The 27,856-nt window shown below is 34.6% G+C and overlaps 1 protein-coding gene across 1 annotated transcript; it reads left to right on the forward strand.

Annotated features, from left to right (window-relative positions):
- Positions 1-361: 361 nt before the first annotated feature.
- CEP290 (centrosomal protein 290kDa) lies at positions 362-27,492 on the forward strand. Its single transcript, XM_010136597.1, has 28 exons — positions 362-503; positions 1,311-1,516; positions 3,186-3,337; positions 4,012-4,123; positions 4,872-5,327; positions 6,408-6,572; positions 6,811-6,918; positions 7,006-7,140; positions 7,789-8,055; positions 9,165-9,272; positions 9,859-10,058; positions 10,732-10,945; positions 11,141-11,278; positions 11,368-11,589; positions 12,190-12,306; positions 13,201-13,346; positions 14,310-14,465; positions 15,105-15,228; positions 17,477-17,611; positions 17,880-17,966; positions 19,731-19,895; positions 20,161-20,283; positions 20,601-20,764; positions 23,668-23,809; positions 25,398-25,471; positions 25,630-25,733; positions 26,916-27,022; positions 27,286-27,492. Exons 1-28 carry the CDS (start codon positions 362-364, stop codon positions 27,490-27,492), a joined length of 4,476 nt encoding a protein of 1,491 aa, XP_010134899.1.
- Positions 27,493-27,856: the final 364 nt, after the last annotated feature.

Genomic DNA, 27,856 nt, shown 5'->3' on the forward strand with positions numbered 1-27,856 from the left:
TCGTTACTGGACCTTGGTTTTTACCTCGACCTAACCGGTGATACCTGGTCTGGATGAAATACCCTCCAGAAGTGCTCCTTTGTTTTCAGCGCTAATGAGGTGTTTAGTATTACCAACATAGATTTCTTCATCTAATTCTAGACACTCTAGGAATCACAGTCAGTGATGATAAATATTGACAGTAAGATGACAACACAGAGAGCAAAGACTAGCATTTTTACACTTCAGAGGAAACTTTAACGCTCTTCTGTTGTCCTCTGTGTTCATTATGGGTTGGTTGTGCATAGGTAAAATCTGTTTATTTGAAAGATTTTTACAGCTGCTAAACATCAAGTGTGCTACAATTAAGTAGTTTACTGTTATGTTGCAACTTTTTTTGTCATACATACAGCATGAGAATGAATCCTTGAAATCACAGATAAATTTACTGAATAAGGAACTGGAGATCACAAAAGAGAAACTTCACACTGTAGAACAGGCTTGGGAGCAGATAAGTAAACTGGGTGAGTATGAAGGTTACATTGCAACATTAAAACTCAGCAGGTATGACCTGTGTGAAAGTAATATTTTAAGACATTTTCAAATACATGAACGTTATAACAACAAGAACCAATAAGTCAAAATATGTTTGCATCTTTCATTAATGGTCTGAATTTGGTTTTGTTTGTCCATTTTACTTAGTTGTTTGGCCTTGTCCCCTGGAAACTGTTTCATGTCTCTTCCTTGGCTACTGGGACATGGGTTTAAAAGCTGGAGCTTCTAAAGCAACATCACCTGTTTTTTTTTTTTCTTTTTCTTTCTTTTTTATAAGGTGCAATATGTTCTAACTGGATTGGCAATCAAAGTACTTCATAGGTCGTCAGGAAAATTATTTCTTTTTCCTGGTTTTGTGCTCTGTAACAAAGTATTTTTTCTTGCTGTCTGGAGCTTCTTTGGGTACAGTTTAAATTCTCATTATTCAAGAACAACTCATGCACATCATTTTCATTCACAGATTTTAAATTAAATTTCCTGAAGATTTACCAAGTGAGTTAAGGATAAAGTGAAACAACACTACACTGAAAATAGTTTTCAATCTCAATAATCATGGTTGCAGATATACCCAATTATAATTGATAATAGTATTTTATTTAAGTTAGGTACTTTTCAAACACATAATAAGGCAAGATAACCATGCCTCCAGTTCAAAAAAGTGATACAGCTGTTTCTATAAAGTTTATCTGACAGAGATAAAGCAAAACTTATGTTCTGTTTCATGGTGCAAATAATTTTCATTATTGAATCAGCTTGTGAAATATTTTTTAATGTAGGGGCTGACAATGCCATGGACAAGGCCACAAAAGCAATAACCAACAGTGAGCTGTTATCCATTTCTAAGAAAATCACAATGTTGGAAATGAAGGAGCTAAACGAAAGACAGAGAGCAGAACATTCGCAACGGATGTATGAACATTTAAGGAATACCGTAAAGCAAATAGAAGAACGTAATTTTGAATTGGAAACAAAATTTGCTGAGGTAAATCTGTTGAGATTAACAGCATAATTTGACACATTTTAAAAGCATATTTTTGAGCTTTTCAAAAGATTATTCCAAACATTAGTTAATCTCTAAAACACGTGATGAGCATCTTGACAGATAGTTTGATAGTTTTTCAGCCAATGGCTAGAAAAACGTCTGTTCTTGACCTGTTATTTCTTGTGTCTAATGTATGATCCCTTTTCTGCTACTTTTCCCTTAATTACCAATAATTCACAAAATGTTAGACTTTTGCATCTCTTTTGTAAATGATAGGGTCATGATTCTGTTACAGACTGTCTATGTCGTGTCACGTACCAAACATTATGTGTCATACAGGAACAGAAAAGAAATCACGTGTCGTTGAAGCTGATGATCCTTAGTATTCCTGTCATATCAGTCTTAATCCTGGTAGATTTTTTTTGTCACCATTATTCATATTTGAAGTTTGTTATGTAAATTCATTATTCAATAGTGGGAAATGTTATGATAATTTCCAGTCTCATGTTATTTATAGGCAGTTGAACACATTTGTTCTAGTGCCAGTATTGGCCTATGATTTAAACAGAAGGGATAGATTGTATTCATTCCCCTTCCTGTGCTTTGCTAGACTTTAGCCTAACTATTTTAGATTGCTGTTATCTGACTCCCCATTTCTCTGTTATAGTAGTGTTTGTTACGCTGTTTTCATTTTAATTAATTCAGGACATGGAGTAACTGAAATTGTTTAAAGCTTTTCAGAGGCATTATTATATATCTATGTGTGTATATCTGTAAAAAAGATTGTGCTAAGGTAAGTAATGAAAGTTGTAAGTGACACCAGTTTAAGAACAGATAATTAGAAAAACACTACTAGACATCTCCTTTTAATCTCATACATCTACTTAAACACGATTCTTATCTGGATAGTAGTGCCTCAAATATCTGAAGTGTAGATAGTAAGATAGAACACACTTTTTTGTGTGTGTTTAGGAAATCATTTATTTTTTTAAGGGGTGGTATCAGATTAATCTGCCACAACTGTATTTACTAAATTAATTCCTGAGGCTTCTTTGTGTTGCCTAATGCTTCTTGGATATCTGTCTTAATGTGCTTTGGTTTGAATTGAGACATTGGTTACTCGGTATTTAATAACCAACTTGAAAAATCAGTCTGCTTGAAAGAATATCACTTATTTATGAAAGTTCTTTTCTGAAAGAACAGAAGAACTACACTATCATGAGTCTTGGCACTTACAACCTGTATTTGTGTTACCAATCCTGATATATTAGGGAGAGAGAGTGTGTGTGTGTGTATATAAAATATATATATGTAAGATTGCTCATTTCCTAAAGTTTTTACAGTCTTACTCTTTTTTCTTTTTTTCTTATTATAGTTTAAGAGAAAGTTATTGTAATGGATTTAAGAAAATTCACTGATAAAAACTGTTCAATTTAGAGTCCTGTTCTGCACCACTCTGTATCTGATCCTATGTGTATGCAATGCTGCACACAGTAAGATGTTTAAGCAGTGATGAATTTTTTTTTTTTTTTTAGCACAGCTGACCAGTGTTTTGTAATGACTAAAAAAAGAGAAGGTACTTTTGGCACTGCGTTTTCATTGCAGGGTTGGGAGAGTTGTATGCTTAGGATACCATTTGGCTTTGTTGGTTTTATTTTTTTTTTTTAAGCTCACCAAAATCAACCTTGAAGCGCAGAAAGTGGAACAGGAATTAAGAGATGAACTGTCAAAGAGTGTAAGTAAGGCAGTAAGTGATGCAGATAGACGACAAATCATGGACCTAGAGAAGTGTGAGATGGAGCTCAAGATTGAAGTATCGAAGTAAGTAATAAATTTCAAATGCAGTATATTTGGAAGCATGCAGAAGTTTAGGCTATATAGGCTTGTGTAATCCAATACATATCTATTTACTAACAAACAGATAAATTTCAATGCCTGATTTTTTTTTTTTTTGAGTGGGTGCCATTTACTTAAGAGATTAACTTAGTGTGCATAAATTAAAACACTGAACTTTTAAAATATGTTGATAGGGACATGTGTCTTTGAGTAAGTAATGTAATCCTGTTATATTCCTAAATCAGGGAAGTCTGTGGGCATATTCAAAGTGATTTTGGCACTGAAAATGAGTTATTAGGCTTGGGAAGCAGAGAAAGCAGTTGCGAATGAACCAGTTTTAGAGCATTTATGTCCTGAAGTGTGGGGCAAGTAGAGGACTGATGCTTATTTCAGGTAGAAACTGTGGCACTGTTTTCCTGGAGTAGGCTACCACTAGTTAACGTCTATGTAACTTACAGGAAAATGTCCTGTGAAACAGTTTAGAGGCAATACAGAAGAATTTTCATAATAAGGATTATGGGTAGTAGAGAAGAGTATGCTGAAAAGAATAAAGTCTTCAAATGTTTTGATGTGAGGAAACATACCAAGCATCTTTTCTTCGCATTTTCTATGTAGAAAATCTTTATTCAGTTATTTCAAGCTATTGTTTTCCCTGCAAGGTTAAGAGAACTGTCTGATGTAGCAAAAATGCAAGTTGACGCTCTGGAGGCACGCCAGCAATACAGAGATAAAGAAGTGGAATCTCTTAGAATGCAAATTTTAGACTATCAGGTAAAACTCAACCTTTATTAACACAGCAATTTGGACTTTTTTCCCTGAAGTGAGGACAAATTAAATAATTTTACAGTGAATTAGGAATCTGCAAAAGCATTTCAGAAGGGTCTTAGCAAGCTAGTCCTTGTAGTGGCCACACCCTTTCAAGAGTTCTATATTACATTAATTATTCCCTTCTCCATTTTTTCTATTTCTAGCTATACAGCTACTACAGATCCTGAGGCTTTTTCCAAGTTATTTAGGCAATATTTATTCTTCTTTGATTAATAGCTCATTATTTAAATATAGTATCAGGAAAGCTTGATCTTTTTTTACAAGACAAGCAATGGCTTGTAAATCTTGAAGATTTGCGGTAGACATTATCTTGCTTTGTTATTAGCTGAAATGGTTTCTTAGTATTTGTTTTCATATCCTAGGACAGTTTCAGTCCCTAAATACAATACTTGTGTCAGCTTTTATGTTACCATATTTTCTAAGTTTAGTTATACCTTCAAAATTTCCTGGTACTTTGGAAATAAATGGTTTTTAAGGTCAGTATCTGAAAAGGGTTGTTTATAATCTTTGGCTGCAGAAACAATAATGGAAATATAAAAAGATGGGTTTAGAGGTTAATTTTAGCTCTAATCTATGGAATAAAATATATGCAATATATAAAATTTTTTAAAAAATTGTTTATGTTTACATATACATTGCATTAACATATTCAAAATGAAAAATAAATTTGTTCTATGAATTTTTTTCTTAGGCACAATCAGATGAAAAAGCAGTTATTGCAAAACTGCATCAACATATCTTAGCCCTTCAGGGTAGTGAAATGGTTGCTATAGGCAAATTGGAGGCACTTAAACTGAAACTACAGAAGGTGGAGATCTATAATCTACATTTAGAGCAGAAACTTGATGAGAAAGAGCAAGCCTTATATTTTGCCCGACTGGAAGGAAGAAATAGAGCCAAACATCTACAACAGACAGTTCAGTCTTTGCGGCGACAGTTTAGTGGTGCTCTACCTTTAGCGCAGCAAGAAAAATTTTCTAAAACAATGATTCAGCTAAAGAATGACAAAATGAAGATCCTGGAAGAAGTTCAGCATGCCAAGCAGGAGCGTCGAAATGCAGAAAACAGAGCATTAGAGATGGAGTTAAAACTGAAAAGTTTAGAAGAATTGATAAGTGCATTGAAGGATACAAGAGGAGCTCAAAAGGTTGGCTCTTTTACAGCTTAGAATAGCTTTGTTCATCTGATCTGCATTTAAATTAGATTTTGATTCAGCTTGTTCACTAAACATCTGTTTTAATGTAGAGCTTAATGATTTCAAGATACACTTTGTTAGAATATGACAGCTATAATTTTTTTTTCCTATTTTATAAAAGTAATACATCATTTGTTATTATTTGTCCTGTAAAAGTGCAGTGAGATTTACTGATTTTCTTTTGTGCCCAGTTAAGTGACCTAGGACCTATAGGCTAACTAGGGATTCGGATATATTAAATTGAATTCAATTATGAATTGAATTAAATTATGAAGGAAATTAAACATAGAGTAACATTCCAAAGTTCTGTTCCATGAGCTTGCATTGAAGTTCACTACAAAAGCATGTCTTTATAACTAAGTCCAGGGGCAATAATTCAGGTGGCATGGTCAGAAATGTTAGTACGCTCATGTAATTCTACTTAATCGTATTTTGCTATTGTAAACAATGTTCCCTTGAAATGTGAACATGCCTTTCTCACTTCTCTTCCAGATTACTGTGTATTATATAATATGGTTATATCTGTCATGACTAAAGACGACATGTAAGCCATGGTTGTAGCGCTCTTGGCTACCACAAACTTGTTTTAGTTTTAAGCCAGTTTCCAAATATTTCTGTAGAGCATTTTGACGTAAATATATCGGTTATTCTTAATACTTGTGGATTTTTGAATACATACAGGTTTTAATGGTTTTCAAAATCTTTTGCTGTTTTAGAAAAGTCAACCAAACTTCTTGCATATTTTTTTTGGTTCAGTCTGGGCAGATGCATAGAGTATAACATAGGTCATTTGAAAATTATTCGCAACGCAGTTCTGTCAGTGTAAGGGAAACCTGTTGCTTTTTCAATTGCCTGCTGCACTTTTCTGTCATTACTTGTCATGCTGTCTTACTCAAGACAACTGAAGAAGCTTAAAAAGGCAGAATGTCTTTCTTCCTGTTGGTTTGATAAGTCCTTTACTGCCTCAAAGTTAAAGAATGTAGTGGCCTGTGGGCTTGCTAAATAATAATACTGTGTGTCATTCATTGTTAGGTAATTGAATGGCATATGAAGATGGAGGAACTCCGTCTGCAGGAACTTAAACTCAATCGAGAGTTAGTCAAGCAAAAGGAAGAGATGAAGTATTTACAAAATATAATTTCTGAATATGAATGTACAATCAGTAATCTGGAAGAAGAAATTGTACAACAGAACAAGGTATGTATTTATGCTGTTAGAAAAACTGCCTGTTACTTATTTTACCAAGTGATTTTGAAAAGGAAGGTTCTTTCTAGTAAGTTTTTAACATAGATGTTTGTATCTTGGTTCCATAATTTGTTTTAATAGCATATTAGGATATTTTACATTTTGGTATCTCTTTTTTTCAGCTTAAGTTTGTTATAAAATTCCCACTGCCTTCAATAAATAAAATACGTTTATCAAACATTTGTTACAGTTTCATGAAGAAAGGCAAATGGCTTGGGACCAGAGAGAAGTAGAACTGCAACGCCAATTAGATGCGTATGATCATCAGCAAAATGAAATACTTAGTACAGCTCTCAAGGTACATGCACTGAATTAACTAAAAATGGGCTCCTAAGAAGGTTTTTCAAAGACATCAGATTATATGAATGTGAATCTTTCTGTGCAGTTAGAAGAGGCTTCAGGATCGGTTCCAGACCCTAGTTTGCCACTCCCACAACAACTCGAGTTGGCTTTGAGAAAGGTTCAGGAGCATATTCGAACAATCCTGGAAATTAGGGCAACCTGCAAATCACTGGAGGAGGTAATTAAATGTATAAATTATCAAATAAAGAGACAAAGTTTGTATTTTTACACCCTTTAATTCTTTATATAATAAATATCCTTAATGTCACTCAGACGTGTCAAATTGCTTAGAAGTATTTAACACAGAGAAAATGTGAATAATATAATCACACTGTGACTAAAATGAAATATTTTTTCCATTGGAACAAATTATTGTGGAAAATTTTTGGATTTTTTAGATTATTCATTTAGGAAGGTAAGATACTCCTGTACAAAATTCAGTTGATTACAGCTAGTTAAATTTATAAAGTTTTACATTAAATTTAAAAAGTAGCATTGCAAAATCCTTTTATATTGTGTTGCTAAATTTAAATTCTGTTACAGAAGATATGTTGTGGTTCTTAAGAGATTCAATATACATGAGCTTCTTGATTTGGTAGCACAAAATAAGTTGCATGAGTGTCTTGTGCCAGTAAATAAATGCATAAAGACACAGTAATGATACTCTGGGACTTTTCTCATCTCATAGCAATCCCATACAGCCAGAACTGAGGGCAAAATGTTTTGTAAGTTCATTTAGACAATTCTTCCTGGTATGTTTTCTTAAAAGTAAGATCTTTTTGCAGTGTTTTAATTCTGGAAATGCAATGATTACCTTTTGTTGTAGAAATTAAAAGAAAAGGAAACGGCTCTGTGGAAAGCTGAACAAAATGTTTTATCAAGAGACAAAGTTATAAATGAACTAAGACTTCGATTACCTGCAACATCAGAAAGAGAGAAAATAACGGCTGAATTAGGGAAACAAGAAGACAATCCAGAGTACCATCATCCCATGAAAACTGCTCATCAAACCATTGCAAATATGCAAGCAAGGTTAAATCAAAAGGAGGAAGAGTTAAAAAAATACCAACATTTGCTTGCTAAAGCAAGAGAGGTCGTTAAACTTTTTGCACAAAATTTCTTCCATTTTTAAGTTTTTTTAGTTGATTTTTTTTTATCTCATTGCTAGTGAAATCTTAAAAAGTTTCGGATAGAGGTAACATAACAGAGACAATACTTTTTGTAGAAAGTTCATGTAGAATTTTTTAATTCCTTTATATAGGAGGCTTGCTCAGTCAAGAGGTTATGTATAAGATGTCTGTCTAGGAATTAAATAGTTTGACAGAAATTTGAAATTATGCTATGAGAAGTGGCCTCAGTATATTGTAAACTTACATGGGATTTTTCAGTACTTGCAATAGTCATCTCTGGACTGCATCTTGTAGTGAGCTTGGAAGGTACAGGAAAGACATACATTTATGAAAAATACGCTTCTTAAAGCGTATTTTAAATTAAGGTGTATTTTAAAGCATAAACAGTATGTCTAACCATACACTATATTATTTAAGCATACTTTATAGTCTTTATACCCCTAAAGCATATTTTAAAGCATGAACCTTGTGTCTAAGTGGTACTTCAAGAATAAACATGCATTGGGTTTGCATTAGGACCACATTTCCGAAGCAGACTTCTTAGCATCTTTATTTAGTGTGCTTTGGTTAACATGTGAAGCTATTTCTTCTGGGAGAAATCAAGTTTTTTTGGTTTGGAACTAAATCAGGAGATGCAGTCTAAAAATGAGCCTCCTGTGTTCTGTCTGCTAGCAGACATTCAATCCACAGGATCTCACTATAGTCCAAAGTAAATAGACCAGAAAAGTACATACTATGGATATCACTGTCTGTACTGATAGTCAGAGTTGGTGAGGACCAACACCAACTGTTTTGCTCTCCAGGACCTGTCCTGTTGCACCACATGATGTGCTACATAGGTTAAAACTGCAATAGTAGACTTTTTTTTTTTTTTACAGTAATGCTGAAAAGGGAGAAAATAATCATTGATTATAGCAAGAAGAAGATAATTTTAAAAACTGCCAGAATTAGAGGAAAATTTGACGAGTGATACTGAACAATAAGTGAGCGCTCACCATGAAGTTACTGTAGTTTCATGACTTTCTGGAATTGTGTACATCAATAGAGTTATATTTTTATTTTGAACTAACAGGAACAAGAAGAAATAGCAAAGAAGCATGAGGAAGACCTTAGAGTTCTACACCAGAAGTTAAATTTACATACTGACAATTCCCTTAATAAATTCAAACAGACTGCTTTGGTGAGTTATGTGTCTTTGAGGGATTAGTGTAATTGTTCCCAAATTTTTTTAAACTGTTTCTTAAGGAACAGTTTTGCTGTCAAAAATGAGTAACAAATGATGACTGGAAAACTAAATGGGTGGTTGATAACAGAATTATTGTATTATTCTTGAGAGAATTCACAAAAGATGGATTAGAACTCAAGTGCAAAAAACCAAAGTTACCACCTCAGTATATGTGAACATTTTTCAGATCATCCTAATCTTTGGAGACCTCTAGGAGAGAGAGGTATATTTTGTTTTCTGTTCTTTTAATTCAGTTTATGGTTATGTTAAACTAAACCATTTCAATACAAATTTTCTCCTGATATGATAAGGTGAAAACTATATTTAATTGTTAGATTTACTGTATTAACATTAGATACACAAAGCTCCTTTCAAACAAGTGTGATGGTTTTCTCTGTGGATGAAGAATCACATCTCAGTAAATTAACGTTAGATATTGATGCTTGGTTATATTTAGGATTGAGTTTAAAATGCATCAGTTGTGCTTACCTTTGATTTAAAGCTTAAAATGTTTACCATGTGCATCTGTTCTGTTTTACAGGAGTTGGTGAAAAAGACTTCTTTATCACTTTCCAACAGCAAACATTTTCTCCGTTTAGCTGAAATGGAGCAAACTGTAGCAGAACAGGATAATTCTCTTGCTTCACTTGTTGGAAAATTAAAGAAAACAACATCTGATTTGGAGAAAGAAAAACAAATTAATTTAATGAAAATCAAAGAGTTTGAGACTATCAGAGCCCAGTAAGTTTTTAGACTGTTAACATAAGTCACATCTGGATTGGATCAAGTCAATTATATATTGCTACTACAGCACTGGTCTATCCAAATGAATGTGGTTTCACTGAATTTAAGATGTGGCTGAAAAAAATAACTCAAAAGAGTTACTGTGGTTGGTAATTGTAATTTATTTTTAATCTGTAGCTCTTCATTGGGCCTAATATTGAAAAAGTCTGGCTTGGAAAAATACCTTTTGATTGTTAGCTTTGTGCCATTCAGTGTCAAAGGAAGTATTCAAGGTCTTGGTATGAGAGTAGTCTTTAATCTTCTATGATACTTACTGGTTTGTGTTTTAGAGTTTTTTTCTCCTGACACATCCATTTGGGCTTGCTGCCTAGCGAGTTTAAACTCAAAAATAGAACCTCTGTTTGAAAGGAGGAAAGCATGATTTGTTTACCTCTAAGGGAAAGGCATTAGAATGATCACTGCTCTAATATCATTTCGCTGATCTTCTTGAATGATTTTCCTGTTAAATGGAGGCCTTCTTTGCTGAGTCAGTCTTTTTTTGCTGTTTCCAAATCTTTGTGTCATTTGTTTTAACAATAATAAAAAAAATACATCATGCCCTTTGTTACGTATTTTGAGTTTGCTAACTTTATTATTGCAGTGTACCCTATTTATGCTTATTTTTTATTAGGCTTCAGGAAAAGCACACAGCTGAGGTGGAACAACTAAAAGATGAAGGAAATGCATTGAGGAACATGTTATCTCAGATGGAGAAAGAATTAGCAAACGTGAAAGCTGAACTAGAGGTCCAAAAAGAAGCAAATAATAGAGCACCCTCAGCAACACTGAAAAACCTGGTGGAACAGCTGAAGAACCAGTTAGCCATAAAAGAGAAGGAACAGAAAGTTAGTCAAGAAAAATTAATCCCAATGTCACATAAATTTTTAATGTTGCTTAATGCTTACAAATTCTATGTATAGTACAGAAGGAGGTACAATATAATTGCATAATATAAATAACAAAATATAATTGACTTTTCCTGTTTTGTAATGTTCGTACTATTTTCTTCACTTAAAAGAACTTGAATTTATTACTTTCAGGCCTTGAGTAAAGCACTTCTCGAACTTCGAGCAGAAATGACTGCTAATGCTGAACAGCAGATTATTTCTGCTGCATCACAAAAAGAGGCACATATGAATGTCCAGGAGATTGTTGAGAGACAAACAAAGGGGCTTATGGTGAGTACTAGGTAATATCGTTGTACTGCACTCTTGTATAATTCTGATAAATCTGATTTTTGCGGTTTTGTTTGTTTGTTTTCTTCTAGACACAGATAGAGAATTTAAATAATCAGATTACAAAACTTACAGATAACCTTAAACTAAGTAAAACCAGGGAGAGTTCTTTGTGTGATGAAAAGGATGAGTTGAACCAAGAACTTCAGAGGAAACAAAAAGCATTTGCTAAAATATTGAGAGAAAAAAGTGAAATGGAAAAGGAAAATGAAGAACTGAAGAAACGGATTAGGAGGCTAAGCAATGCCATTCAGGTAGAAGTGATTTTTAAAATATGTTCTGTCTTGGTCAAGTTTCTACATAGATGTGCTGGTATTGGGGGGGAAAGATTAAGTACTTTTGGCAAGCATTGAGACTTATATTGTATTTAGGAATTTATTTTTCATCATCAGCTGCATTTTATGTGACCCTACTAGCTTTTGCTGTTGGAAGCATGTCTCAAATAAAAGGAAAACACTGAAAAATACTTGTTCCTTGGAATACGTTTGAAAGAGTCTCAGGAGTTAAATTATCACTTTCAAAGCTGCTTTGAAACATGGCATTTCGTGATCTTCTGGCTGTCCTTATTTCCCCTTTCAGAAGAAAAGTAAAGCATTTATAGTAGAATTACCTGATTTTTTTTAAATTCAGCTACTTGCTGCTGATTACTCAGTTCAGAAGGCAAGGTATATTCCTTTATATACTTTAATAATAAAAGTATATTCTTTAATAATTTAAAGATCGTTTTAAAAATATCATTTAGGTTGTAAACTGATTCTGCCTATTGGAATTAACGTTCTTACTTTTTGAGTGGAGGAAAATAGTTAAGTATTGACATTAAACTTTCAAGTTAGTAAAAGTTTGTAATTTTACAGAGCAAAGCAGATGAACAAAATCTGATAGATGCACTTCAGAAAAAAATTAAAAAGTTGGAAAGTGAACTTGAGAAGAAGTGTGAAGAAACAGAAAAAAAGGGGGTAAGAGAAGACAAGGTATATGATATTTAAGTCATGGCTTTGAAAGGCATCATAAGCCTAGGTCTAGGCAGTTCAACTCTCCCTATGGTTTCTCAAAAAACCCAACCAACCAACCAAACTTGATCAGAAGAAAAATCAGTTAATGACTGTAACTTCTTCATTTTCCCATGCTCTTTGTTACTGGTCTTGTTGCTTAGTACCAGTATATTAATGTTTTCCTGCCCTTTTTGTAGAATCAAAGATCCATTAAAGATCTTAGAAAACTACATTTTTACAGCTGGGAGTGAAATTGATTATCTAAGTGATATCAAATGTGCATTTGCTAAATTAATGCAGTGATAGAAACATGAAATACTTTTAGGAGCAAAAGTGTCAATCCTAAAAGGGGCGACATCTGTGTAAGTGATGATTATTCTCCACAATAGCGATCTCCGTGTACCAGAGTTTCTGAGTGACTGGAGATGTGTTCATTTTAGCAGTTGTTTTGTTTGAATTTTTTGCTTGTTATTTTACTACTTCAGTAAAATCTGCTGTAAACTATCCTAGAAAAACACTTCTTTAATCTGTCTTCTTTACTAACATGTAATTCAAAGTAAAGGGATGCATTGCACTAGCACCTCTAATTTCACATGTCACTCCTTTTTTGTAAAAAGAATTTTAAAAGCCAAGGAAGAATTTGTTAATAGCATTAAACTGCATCAGCTTTATGCAGCAATCACTACAGCATACTTAAGGGCCTCCTATTTACCCTATGGTAAATAAGAGGAATAATAAATGCCTGCTATGGCTTCATGGCTTAAATTGACAAAGGAAGAATGTATCATTCTTGGTTTTCTAACATGTTTCTTTATTTTGCTTTAAGAAAAAAAAATCAAAAAGAAATACATAATTTATTTTTGTGCTTTGCAGACCTCCAAGGAGGAAATAATTAGATGGGAAGAAGGTAAAAAATGGCAAATCAGAATGGAAGGATTGCGGAACAAACTAAGGGAAAAGGAGAAAGAAGCAGATGCTTTAGTCAAACAGTTGAATACGTTGAAGGAAACCTACGCCAAGTGAGTTGGTGTACATAGATTCATCTACAAAATGCTGCTATAAGGGAAATCCAAATATGTTTGCCACATATTAACAGTTCATTATGATTGTAAGATTGATGTCTAGATTTTACATTGCTATTGAGATTAAAAGGATTAGCTAATTTTCAAGCAGCAGGCTACTCCTCTAGTATCCTTTCCTTTGTAGAAGCTGACAACCTTCCTTAGAAGAAACTGTCTCTGAACAAAACTGATTCTTGTATATAGCATTCTGTATTCCCATGAAACCCAACACATCTTCCAACCAGATGATTCTGTGATGATTCTGGACATGGTTTAGGGACCCTGGCAGTGCAGGGTGAATGGTTGGGCTCGATGATCTTAAAGGTCTCTTCCAACCAGATGATTCTGTGATGAATCTGTGAAGACAGGCTGTTTCTCACCGCTGTGTTATCCAATCAATTGCTACTGTTACATGTAGCCTACTGCAGTACTGGTGGTTCTAGGTTATGAGATGGAAGCCTTTTTAAAACAACAACATATGTGCAAGCCCTCTACAGATGCTATGTTTACTTCAGTACAGTAATGGCAGGGTTTTACTGACAAAAGATGCAGAAAAGAAAGGAAACTCTGATGGCGTTTGTAGCTGTGGTTTGAAACTGCTTCAGATGGCACTTATTCTTAACAAGTCTTGAATGAATTTCACATAAAACACAAGCAAGACGAGCAAGTGTTTTATGACATTCATGATACTGACTTACTTAATGTTCGTTGCTTTTTCCAGGTTTGTTTTTTGTGTTTTCGGGTGGTTTTTGGTAAAGCTGTGCTGTCTATAAGGTAACCTTATTAAACAGAAAAGGGGTTATAGTTCAGTAAGCAAATAAATCACAAATGTGGATTCTTTAAGGCAGAAAAAAATATTTTCTCCTAAAGAAAACAAGTTGGCGAATAAAGTTTTAAATTTAAATTTACTGGATGTTGCAGGACTGAAAAAGAGAGAATTGCTCTGCAGAAAAAACTGAAAACTACTGGTGTCACTGTTGACCATGTTGTTGGAGTAAGAGCATTAGAGACTGAAAATGAACTGGAAGAACTAAGAAGACGGAATTTAGATTTAGAAAATGAAGTTGCTCACATGAGGTGAGAGGCATTTTGAAAGAATCTATAAAACCTAAAAAATCTAAAGGTGAAAAAAATGTGTATAAAGAGATAGATAGTCTCTTTTAGACCAGCTAGTCTCTATTACACCAACTGATTCAGTAAGGAAAAAAACAGATAGGAATTTCAAAAATTTTTCTTTGAGTCCATGGTAGGCAAACTTAAAAGCTACTTCGGAGCAATTGTGCATGTTCAAAGAATATGCAGCATTGGTTCATTACTTTAAAAAGCTAAATAATATTAAAAACATCTGGCTTTTATTGTGTAAAATTTTAATTACAATTTAGAGTTGGTGAAAGTTACTGGAACTGTCAAGTTGCTGTTAGGGAGTGTATTCTTCATCACTGTATCCAGTATCACAATGGATAGTGAACCTGAGTAATAGAAGCTGTACACATCTCAAAAGTGCAGATTCCTGTTGCCAAAGTACTTTGGATTCATGGGGATTAGTTCAAATAGCCTATATGGCTAACACTGATTTAGAATAACTAGCCCAGTAGTACTAGAAAATCCAGTCCAATGATCCAGAAGTTCCTGGGTTTTTTACCTTGACTGATGTTTTTCTGCTTTAATAGCCATTTGTTTCTTTTGGCTTGATTAATTTTTTTTTTTTTTATACAGAACACAGCAAGCAATGCCACGTGATTCTGTTATAGAAGAATTACATTTCAAAAATAAATACCTCCAGGAAAAGCTTCATGCCTTGGAGAGACAATGTTTGAGAGAGGCATATTCTAGACCCGCGGTAGGTTAATAATGAAACCGTATTACCTAGTGGAATTGCATCTACTTAACAAACACATTTTTTATCCATTTGGTATTCTGTGTAATTTAGCTGGTTTTATTTCAAAGGATAGTATTCGAGAATGGGGTATGAAATACAGAGCTTTCAGTGTTTTTAAAAAAATAAACCCTCAGAAAAACCCCCAAACCAAAACTTACAGCTTCCATGTTCTACAGGTAGAAGCTGAAATATTCAGCATCCCAGCATATGTGGAGAAATAAGGGATATGTATTTTTAAATATGTGAGTCTGCAACTGAGGGACAACTTTTATATTCCATATTGATTGAAAATTTGGGACACGCAGAGTTTGAGCAAATACTGAGCTGCGTTTCAGTTACATTACAGTTTTGGCTTTGTTTTGAATTTTACAAGGTTCATTATATTGCAAATGTTGCAGTAGGTTATCTAAAGTTTATCAAGGTTATCTTAATCTTTCAAAAATAGATTTAACAGTACCATTTACGTTTCTTTATTTCCTGTTTTGTTTTACTGTCTTCTGCTTTCCTTTCATGCTTCACTTTATCTTCAACTTGAATCAGAGTACATGTGACCAAACTGAACTGACCAAGTCCGTTCCTATCAGTATCAGTAAAAAAAAAAATTTGAATTCCCTTCAAAAGAAATCTATTTCAAATAGGGATGAAATCAAACATCAGACTAATCATAGCATTACTGATGGCCATGAAATAGATGAGGAAGCAGACGTGCAAACATGTGTCATGCATAATGAAGGCCATGAGGCTACTGCAGATGCAAGCACAGAAGCGTCTGCTGAACAGCATCCTGAAGATAGTGAGAAATGCAAGGACACAGATATTTCTAGGGAAGGACTGAAGAACAAAAATATAGCTGAAGCTGATGAAGAGAAGTGCAGTGAAAAAGAAGAAAATATAACCCAACCTGAAACTGGAAAACTTAATGAGCAATTTGAAGAAGAGAAGAGGAAGCAAGAAATACTCAAGCAATCCAATGTTGATGAAGAAGAAACTTTAGAAGAGCCTGATACTGACAGAGTGAGCTGCAATCAGTGCAATTCAGGGGAACCTAAGGTTCATCAAGTTAATGACTATGAAGTGGAAAAAGTAAATGTGAATAATGGAATGAATCAACACACTGCAGAGGATAAACATGAAATTTTCAAAGTGGTACAGATGGGGTTGAAACTACCCCACAATTTTGTGAAATGCCCAAGGTTTGATGCTGTAGCAGTCCTCTAGGATTTCATTTGTATAAATGACATAGAAGTAGAGTAGTTTGGTCTTGATAATGCACTGGTTTCCTGTTCATGGTCTGCAGGGACATTGAAGTAGTCACCAAGTGGTCCATATAGCAAACCTTATGCTTTCATGGTAGGCATGCACGTCAGCTCACAAGTAAGGTACTGTCAATTCTGAAATTTTGATCCAGAAAGTTTACAAATAATCTCAATGAGACTTGCATCTTGTTGATGACCTTCATTCTTTAAGGGACTTACAGTGTTACTACTTCCATTAAGAAAAAATATACTTTATTAAAGCAGATACTTTATTCCTATCATTATTAGTGATGCATTAAAAGAACATATGGTCAATTCTGTAAGTAGTCTGTAAAAACTATCATCAAAAGGTTTTACTCTTTACTTGTCAGGCATAATCGTTTCCCATATACTTATGACATGAATTGGCAATGTAAGGCATGCAAAGCACACTTTATGTAATAGAAATTACTAGCCTCCATGGGTAAAGACTTAAGACTGTAGGATCTAACCGACTAAGAAGTAGAGTTATATACTACTCTTCCTGACTTTGATCTGTTTGACTTAAGTGAAATTCCTTATGCCATATGTACTACTATTTAGTAAGCATACCAGAATATGTCCTTAAAATTAGATGCTGTTCCCAGGTACAGTGTCACACTTTACTACACTCAGTAGCTTGTTTGCCTTTTAGGCTTTGAGATTTATTTCTGCCCAATAGTTTGTTAATTTTGGTTTGACGAAATTTTTACTGGTTTATACTGATTTGTAAACTTCCCTTGAAGATCGAGCAAGTTTAGGAAGTGTAAGAGAAGGAGTTAAAGTCAGAGCAAAATAGATCAAAACTGGTGATACAACTGCAATCTGTTTTATTTCTGTGAAAAATACTAATTCTCTGTTGCTCTTTATCAGCTATAACTGATACAATGATTAATCCATTACTACTTAATTTTTTTCCCCTCCATTTTCTCAAGATATCAGGAATAATATCAGATGATCTATATCGAAGAGAACAAGAGGTTTTAAAGGAAAATTTAAGATTGTCATCTGAAAACGTTGAGCTAAGATTTCAGCTGGAACAGGCCAATAAAGATTTGCCGAGACTAAAGGTAACATCTTTTTACCTTTAGTCCCCTTTACCCTGACACTGGTTAGGAGATTGCTTAAAAATAAATTGTTATTCTTTTCTGTACATACTGTCAGTTTTCCATGGCTTTATAGAAGATAAGAAGGTTGAATGGCTGCTAGAAATTATTAAAAATGTCATTGCGATGGGAAGCTGCTTTTGCTTTACATTTTTGAAAGTCAACTGTAATTTTGTTACTGTTCATTTCAGTTTGTAATCTAAAGAAATTGCTTATTCCTGTTTTATTTTAGGACCAAGTAGGTGACTTAAAAGAAATGTGTGAACTTCTCAAAAAAGAGAAAGCAGATGCTGAACGAAAGCTGGGCAGCATTAGAGGGGTAAGTATTGTCACAGCATTTTACATCGTAATTAAATGAAGCCAAAAAAAAAAAAAAAGCAAAGTTTTACTAAAGCTAAATTATTTGGAATCAACCAAAAGCAAACAGGAATTGTTCTTACTTGTTTATTTTATTGCCAAAGTGCTATAACAGATTAATGAAATTCACTTAATGGGACCATTAGGACTAGAGCTACGCTATTAAAAACTTGTACTATCATGGCCTTATTTTGTCCTTTGGATTAAAGTTATCTTCAGAAACATATTTGTACAGAAAAATAGGAATTACAGTCCTTATAATGAAAATTATATTAATGTATTTATTTAAATGCATAATACCGTTAGAGCTTTATGATTTAATATATAGGATTTTTATTTGATGGACATGTTAGAAAGTGTAAGTTATTAGTAATGAAGTTTTTTGTTTGTTGTACTGTGCAAGATGACACAGTTAAATTTTACGCTAGCTACTGTCAGCTACTTTAATAGAGCCATATTTCAGAAGTTACAGGAAAAAAAGGCTTCAGCATCTCCCTTGCCACTAACTTGTCAAACTATTTGTGTGACCTTCTAAAGGAAGCTGATTTTATAAAAGCTCTCAAGTTCCTTTGTAGCTCTTTCAGTAGACAAGGAGAATGAGTTCTCTGCTTCTGGGTACTTGGAAAAAGATTGTTCATTTTCCGTTCTTTTACTTGTACTTTGCATGGACTGCTTGTAATTTTTGGATGAGGAAATTCAGCTCATAAAACTGTTTCATGCAGAGGTTCTGAGGAGGCAGCAAATTCTGAATCTTCTGCCCTTTTCAGGCACCGATATACAGGAGAGGTTTTTCTTTCTTTAACTCTGCTTTGTACCAACAAAAACCTCCTAATCCCTCCAGTCATTTTAAAAAAGTAAGAATGAATAATATTCCAGAACTTGGTTGCTATATAGATTTATGTAGGGCTCCAGGGAGTAAAAACTTCTCCATTTTCCACTGTACGTTGCTCCTTACCTCTGTAAGAAAGAAAAGGAGGTACTTGATGGTCCCAGAACGAGAGACACTAGCATCTTTAAAATATTATTGCTGAGGAAAACAATCACTAATAGATGATAAGAAAATAAATGCATTTGAAGATCCTTTAACAGCTTTTCTGCATCATAAATGAACATAGTGAAATCAGAAAAATGGAGAAATTACCTTTTATCCCCATTTTTATTTAATTATTTATTTCTCTGCGAGGAGAATATATGCCTTCAGAAAGGGATGTGTGTCTCATGCTTGGAAATTTAGTTCTTCTGTCACTTTAATCCAGCAGAGGTATGGTTGCTTAAAAAGGGCCCTCTTTTCCTCCATCAAGCTCTCAGCCAGTTTCCCCTTGCCCACTCCAATATTAGTGTTCAAGCAATTGCATGGTCTGTTGGATCAGGGAATTGCTCTACCAGAAAAACTAAAAAAATTAAGTAGTACTTCGATTCATTTTCCTAATGTTTTAGTTTAGTTCATAAAGCATAGCAGATTTTGAGACTTAACTGCAGCTTTCTTGGGTAACACAGAAAATGAAGGAGCTGATTATGTTGACTTTGGGAGTGAATATATCACTAGACATCTAGGGCAAAGTAGGCAATAAACTTCAGGGTTCAAGTCACACCAAAATATAGCATTTTTTTAATAAATACAAATTTCAATGACAAAATGAGCGATGAAGTAAGATTTGGAGTATCTCAGAATGTTAAGATGAACTGTTTACTTCCTTTTACTTTTTTTTTTTCCTTTCCTCTACAGGCTGGTAGAAGTGGAAAGACAGTCCCAGAATTGGAAAAAACAATTGGTTTGATGAAAAAAGTTGTAGAGAGAGTCCAAAGAGAAAATGAAGATCTCAAAAAAGCTCCAGCTGTGGTTTCTAATGAGAAATTACTTGGTCTTGAACAAGAAAATGAGAGGCTAAAGGTACTGATTAGGAAAATAGAGCAGCAAGCCTGTTGTTGACATCAGTTGGCTCAGAAGTGTTTTAAAAATACCAAATATGAAACATGTAGGAAAGCAAAACTTCATTTTAGTGTAACATACTGTATGATTTATGTAAAGGTACTCTTTACACTATGCTAGGTTCACTGTACTAGGTACCTGTAACTATGTTGTGCTTTAAAAATGGAAAACTGAAATTTTCTACTAAGCGATGTGTATGTGTTATAACAAACTGTTTGATATTTAGTCTGAAATGGAAAAAATGAAACTTCATCTGGGGGCCCAGCTGAGTATGCGTAATGAATCTATAACCAAAGGAATGGAAAAAGTCACTACTGAAAATGAGAGGCTGCGTAAAGAACTGAAAAAGGTATGATCATTGTAATACATCCCTTTATTTTCATCAGTTACTGGTTGTGGTAAGTATTTTTATTTTTTTAAGTGGTTGCTATGGAATGGAGACTTTTCTAAGCACTGATATATTGCTGTGACGGAATTTTTAATTATATGTGGGGAGGAGACATCGAAAGAACAGCCCAAGACAGAATTTGGCAGTTGTAGTGCTAGTGATCTTGGATGTGCTGTTTTCCTCTAAATCAGCATTGACCCTATCCATCACTTTAGATAATAGAGTGCTTCATGTGAGGTCGAGTGTTACAGAAACCTTTTGGTTTTATTGAACAATAGGAAGCTGACAGTGCAGAGAAGCTACGAATAGCGAAGAATAACTTGGAGATATTAAATGAAAAGTTAACTGCACAGCTGGAGGAAACCAGTAAGAGCCTAAATTTGGCTGAGAGCCAACTGGACAGAGCTGACAGCAAAAGCTGGAAGTCCATTGTTGTAACAAGGTAGGAATTGGGAATGAAATAAAGCAGATAAACACAAGTATTAATTCCCCTTTAAATATTAGCAAATAAATTAGACTTTAATTTTCATAAGTTTTCTTTACACTTTTGAAGATAGTTTTGTATTATCTGTATTTAATTTTCTGATTCTGTATTAGTCTGTAGAATCAATATACATATATTCTGATACGAACCCAGCACAGATCTAGCGTTCTTAAGTACTGGCCTTAGGGGCTGCTGCTATACAGTAGCCAGTAACTTATCTCCCTTCTTCAGATCAGCTGTAGACTTCTGGGTAGTTCTGGTAAAGGCAGTATTTTGTGTTCCTTGATGCTTAAATGTATTCTATTTCTGCTTTTTGGAACAATGTCAGCATTTTTGCTGAACATGGAAGGCTTTTCAGGACCTTAACACATGCATGACAATCTAATACAAAAACCTGAAAGCCAGCAACCTGCATTTTCCTGCCTGGCTGCATTTGAATCTACATTTATCCCTGTGAATGAACAGAGTTTGCATTAGAAAAACCGTGGGGATTTCTATACTCCTTGTGATGTGTAGCCATAGCTAAAGATCTTCCGTGCGTGTGCTGAAAGCTAAGTGCAGTCAGCCAGTTGATTCAGTTCTGTGTAGAAGGGCAAAGACTTTTCCAATATATAAAATGTAATGTAGGAATCACCATTTCTAGATGTTTAGATAAAACTCTGACTTTGAAATCAGCATTAAAAAAATCATTTTTTATTTGGTAATAATAGAAAATATCTACAACTCTTTATGGATAAGTCATCTGAAAGTACCTATCAGTCATTTCAAAATTCAGGTATCACTTGCATCACTCAGTGTGGAACACTAAAGAAAACAGTTTCTGCTTTCCAGCTTAGGTGTAAATTTTTAATTAATTTGTACTTCTGCAATTAGTTCAGATGCTTTTTCTATGAGAACCTACTTATACAGGCTGGAGATCTTAACTCTACAGCCTGAACAACTTTAATTGCATTCACTTCTTTGCTAGAAGCAAGCTGTTCAGGTCTGTGTTTTGTGATTCGATTACAGAAATGGTTTTGGCACACATTCACCCAAAACCACTGCCAGCCCAAAAACCATTACTGTTACACCCATTTTGAATAATGAGCTACACACAGACGCTATCTATATGTCACACTAGCATGTTGAATAACGAACAGATTTATATAGAACGTGAAGTTTCATATAAGAATACATTCGCATGAAATATGTGTGTGATTCATCAAACTAGATGAGGAAGGAGATTTTTACTGCTTTTGAGGCAAGGGTTTTTAATTGGACATCATGTCTTGTACTGCCACATCTCAGAAAACGACAAGAAAATGAAACAGTGCTTATGCTAAGAGAAAAAAACAGCCTGTGTCTTGCATGAGGATGGAAGAGAACAAATTTTTGCAAAGAAATACTTAGCCCTGTACTCCTGGATGAAGGTATCTGGATTTGACAGCAACTTCATTAGGACAAAAAATCAGCTGAACAGGAGAGAGAAGAGACTTGTCTGATTTTATCTTAGGTCAGGTCACCATTGAACAGTCCATCTAAAATTTTATCCTCTTCCCAGTCTTGCACTTCTGCAGGATCCCTTGGGGAAATTCTAGTGCTTCTCTGTCATATCGCTGAGCCATTTTACTTCACCGAGGCTTCAGAAAGTAGTTCCTATTTTTTTCTTTAACCTTCCCTCTAACTACATAGCGAGTAAAAATGTCTCTATGCCAGGTCACATGATAGCCATATTTAGTGTAAGGAAGGAGGGCAAAACTGGCTGCCAGCTGCAGGAGCAGGAGGACAGGAACACACAGTGAAGATGGTAGGCCCTTAACAGTTAGCACGTCAGCTCAGTAGTTTGAATATAGTTTTTCTTGTAGAACTTCTTGTAGAACCTCTTTGAAAAACATTTCTACTTAGTTCTATTTAGTTGATATAGATAGGTAGTGGTGCATATAGATGTAAAATCTGTCTATCTACAGTTGTGCTTAACTGTACTTGCCTATTTCAACTAGCGTAAATAAAAAGTTTTATTTGCACTTACTTTAACATTATTTTAAAGTTTAAGTAACATTAAGTCATTACTAATCTAGGGGAGCTAATTGGGGCACTTCATCATGCAATCCACCTCGCCAGCATATCTTCCAAAGCACGTATGTGGTAATGGATAGTACCTGACAGGGCAAATGTGTCATCCAAGTGAGCCTTCAGAAGGCTTTTTGGTAGTAGCAAGATGTTGGAGATTGTATTGCTAGCTGAAAACCCACTTCAGATTAGATTGGACTTATAGGATCTCCAGAGGTACCTTCCAACAAACATTTCAATGATTCTACAAAAACCTTTTCATAGCCTTATATGACTCAAAGCAAAATGGAATCCTCTTCAGACTGCTGTTAATAAACAATGTCTTGGAGAACATTTTCGCCCTTGGAGTCTTTATCTTCTCTATCTGTATTAGCCCTTTTCTCAGTACATTAATTTATTTTCTATAAATTATTAAATCACAAAATACTGTCAAAGATTTGACACTGAAGTAACACCTGACTGATGTGCACGCCACATCAATACAAGAAGTGCATGATTTCGGTATGAAGTAGTTCGGGGTTTATCTGCAATATCATAGAAAGATTCTGGTCCCCCTTTAATAAAGTGCAGACAAAAAGTAAGATCCACACAGGTGTAGTATTTGGAAAAGCCTTTATTCTGAGATTAAAAATGTGTTTTTCATTATGCTTCTTTCAGCTCCCGTATAAATATGAGTATTCCAAGGCCAATGCCTCAAACATGTTTTAGGGTGTATTTTCTGGCATTTAATCTCCAAAAGAGATTTTTAATCTCTATTTCTGCAAAGTATTAGCTTTTGCTCTTTATCTTTTTCTAAACAAAAATACTACCAGGATGCATGAAACTAAGATGAAGGAAATGGAAATGGATATTGCTAAAAAAACCCAAAGCATTACTGACCTTAAACAGCTGCTTCAGGAAGCAACAGAACGCGAACATAATGCCGATAAAAACTTACAAGATCTTAAAGAACAAGTGAGTAAAATTTAGCCAGATGACTCTGAGAATAGATTGCGTAACATTAATTAATTTCCTTCTAGTGTTTACATTGGCAGAGTACTTTTTTTTCTCTAATCCATGCTTCTATAGGTTTTTTCAGTCCTACTTGCCCTAATTGTACGTTTACATATTTTAGCCAATTAATGATGTTTACCACATTTTACCAATATATATTCTTAATTTGCAGTCTTAGGGGAAAATTCTTTTTTTTTTTATATCTAGCTTGTCCCACAGTGAGTTTGCTGCAGGGACTTCCCTCTTCCTTCCAAGTCTTTTTTGTGACATCCTGAAGGCGGACTTCATGCCTATTGCCAATATGGCCTCTTACATGCAGTCCCTAGGAAGTTTGTCTTACGCATATCATTTCACACATGGAAGAGTTTATGAATTTTAAATACAGGTACCTTTGGAAAGATGTATCAATTTTTTCCTTTAAGTCCTCCAGAGATATAGCTAGGACTATCCACCTAGAGTAGCTCCCATCTTCTATTTATTAGTATGTTCATGATTTTCTTCTCCAGACATCTTGCACCAGCCATTGTCAGTGTAAGGTATCGAACGTCAACACAACTTTCAATATAGGAAGTCATATATGTTATATAAGCAAGTACATGTATTCAATAAATAGAATTTGGAACTGAGTTGCATAAAACCAATTATTTTGTTAATTTTTGCTTGTTTTCTTTTTAATAAAATCCTCATTAGTAACATGCAGTGTATACCAGCAGCAAAATTAACACAGAGATAAAATTATTTCATTACATTATGCTACTCTGGAGCAACACGCTTTCCAGTTTCTTTCATGTCTGAATTACTGATGAAGGGATGTGGTCAAGGTTAGTGACATTTCAAAGAAATACACTGATAGCGGAAAAAAAAAAAACACCAACAAATCCTTACCATTTTAGATAGCCACAGAACAAAAGCCTGTCACTAACAGTAGTGTTGTGGGAGTTCATAAATTGTCACTGCATTAAAAAATTGTATATAGTCTCATATTTAAAACATATTTTGTTCCTCCATCTTCTACCGAAAGGCACTTCTAGACACAAACTCCCTGTCTGGTCAGGGAGGTATTCTAACTTAGGACTGCAGGTCATTTCTAGTCAGTGTACACTCAGGAAAGCAGAGGCTTTTCATGTTATGTCTAAAAAGGAACTTGGATACCGAGGTATGCAAATATGCACAACAGTAGTATTTTCAAAGCACGTAAATGATTTCGGCATATCACTTCCTTAAGAGTATGTATAAATTATGCTAACGTAGCTAGTTGTGTAACTTTCTTTGTAAATCTCACTTTGGAATACTTTTTTTCTTCACCCTCCAGGAAATATGTAGCAATGATCTATACTAACTTTAAAAAGGCTGTAGATAATTAACTTTGTGGAAACTGTCAGTAGATAGACACTTGGGTTTTATTTCTCCAGGATAACTTAGTACTTGGTTACATCTTTGGCATTACCTTTATTCACTTTTTAATCCTGTATCAAAGAGATTCCATCTGAACTGCATTATCCGTGAATACTGTTTTCAAGAGTAAAACTGTCTTAATTTTTCTTTTAAGATTGAGCTTCTCAAACACTTCCCTGAAGGTGCAAGGACAGAACACAGCCTCATCAGGGAACTTCAGCTTTTAAAGTAATGTAATTTTAAATAACTAAATAAATACCTCAGGCAAAATATATGAAATAAGAATGATCAGGAAAAGGTCATTGTGATTTTGAGTTAGATATTTTATATGCCAAAATATTTCAATTTTTTAAAAAAAGTAATTCTAAAACTGTTTTATATTCCAGATTAACTAACAATCAATTAGAAAAAGAAAAAGAAGAACTAGCTCGCCAGGTAGAGGATCATAAGCACCACAGTCACACACATACAAGTGAAGGTCTTGCAGCTGGTAATCATTTTCAATACCTAAAATAAAGCTCTTCCCGTATTTTGGGCCTAAAACTATTTTTTACTTAATATGTGTGTGCAAAATGATAATAAATCTATAGAATTATTTGAGTTACATTAATACCAGAGTAGTGTAAACTGGAGCAGACTCAGGTCTTGGATTTTTGAGTATTTACACAAGCTTTTCATTAGAGAAGCATTAGTAAAAAATAATTCATTATCTTGAACAAGAGGCTGTAATATTTGTAAGATATAAGGACTCCCTGAAACAATACCTCAGCCTTGGCCATATTGACCACCATCAGTGGTCCACCCTGGCCTCCAATCGGGAGATTTGGAGACTCACCATACATAACGCTGCTGCCTCCTTTGAGAGCACGTGTAGAATCAGTCTCGAGGAGAAAAGACAACGCAGAAAGAACAGTGCCTCGACTATACCACCCAAGGAGACCTGCCGCTGTGCTCTTTGCAACCGGTCTTGCCTATCCCGCATTGGCCTTTTCAGCCATCAGTGCGCTTGCAGTAAGTGTAGGTAAAGCCCTTCCCAAATCTTCATCCACGAAGCCAAGCCACGAAAACGTTCCAAGAAGATGGGTAGTTGAGGACATTTGCTTTATAAACCTCGAAAGACTGCTTATAAGATGTCAGTCATTCACTGAAATCCTCTTGCCATCCTCTTGCCTACCCTTTCTGTCTTGAGTTCTAAGCTGCCAGAGAAGGAGTGTCTGTTTCAAGATACCAGCTCTGTGAATGATTTAAGAGTTGGTAGGCATCAGTCCCATGGGAAAAGCAGAGCACTAGGGAGCAACACAGTGCCAGCTGACTGACGGTCTGGGGGGAGATTTAACTCTCTTTAATGATGGATACAATTAACAAGATCCTTATACTATGTTATTTCCAAATTTTCTGCATTTAACTCAGAGATACTGTGTATGTCTTATTTCTCAGTAGTGTGCTGACAGACTGGCCACTGGTGTATTGCATTCAGTCACAGGAACTAGGCACCACCACCTAATTTGTACAAGAGCTAAAGAACAGGCCAGATGACTTCATTTTATGGTGATTGTTGATCCCAGTTTGGTTTACACTGTTTCAGGAGATGCAGAATTACTGTAACAAGATTAATCATGTCATTGATTTTAATTACCTTATATTTCATAACAAGTTATCATTATTTTTGCAGGACATAATGAAATTGTAGAGAAGGATAAAAATGACAAGTTAACAGCAGAAGTAGCTGTGCTCCAGACACAGTTGAAAGCCTCAGAGCTGGAAAACCAGCAATTAAAGGTGAGTTGCAAGGTGATCCTAGGCAAGATAATGGGCAAAATTATGGTTAGCTAGAAAGAAGTCAGTATCCAAACATGATCTCTGTGAAGCCTGTTTTGTTTTAAGTGAATGTGCCATTCGTGGGTAGATTTCTGTGTCTCTAGAGAACATGCTTATTATTCCCTCATCATTTAGCCTCTTAAGAAAAAGGCAAAAAAAGCTGTTGTTGACCTGCATTTCCTAAGTTCTGTATAAAAGTGGTGCTCCTTCATTCTTTTGAACAGGAAGAAACAAAAAAGCTGAGAAGAGAACTGGAAAACTTTGGCCCTTCCTTTTTTGAAGAAATTGAGGATCTGAAATATAACTACAATGAAGAAGTAAAAAAAAATATTATCTTAGAGGAGAGATTACAGAAGCTTTCTGAAGAGCTTGGCATTCAAGTGGATAGTCCGGGCAACATTTCTGTTGATCAGGCTACTGGTACTGATTAGTATCCCCAGTACTGACACAGAAAATAAGTTGTGGAACAGTTACATAATACTGATTTATTTGGTTTTGTCTTGGAATGATACAAGTCTGTTAAAAGTTACAATAGTTTGGCACATACCTAAGCACGCAGAATTAGATTAGTCAACAGATTATGTTCAGTATTTATATACACCAGTCACAATAAAAGCAAGTTTTACCTCCCCCAACTCCTTTGCAAAATTATATTTTAATTCAGAACAGTAATTTGGGTAATACACAGGTGTCAAATGAAGGTGAAACCTTGGACTTCTCCTAAAAGCTGAGAAACTTTTAAAGTGTGCTAAGTATGCCAAGTTCTAGATTCGTAGAATATGTAATTTGTTCTGG

The sequence above is a fragment of the Buceros rhinoceros genome, unplaced genomic scaffold (assembly GCF_000710305.1).
Source record: "Buceros rhinoceros silvestris isolate BGI_N320 unplaced genomic scaffold, ASM71030v1 scaffold46245, whole genome shotgun sequence".
In the NCBI taxonomy this organism is placed as follows: Eukaryota; Metazoa; Chordata; class Aves; order Bucerotiformes; family Bucerotidae; genus Buceros; species Buceros rhinoceros.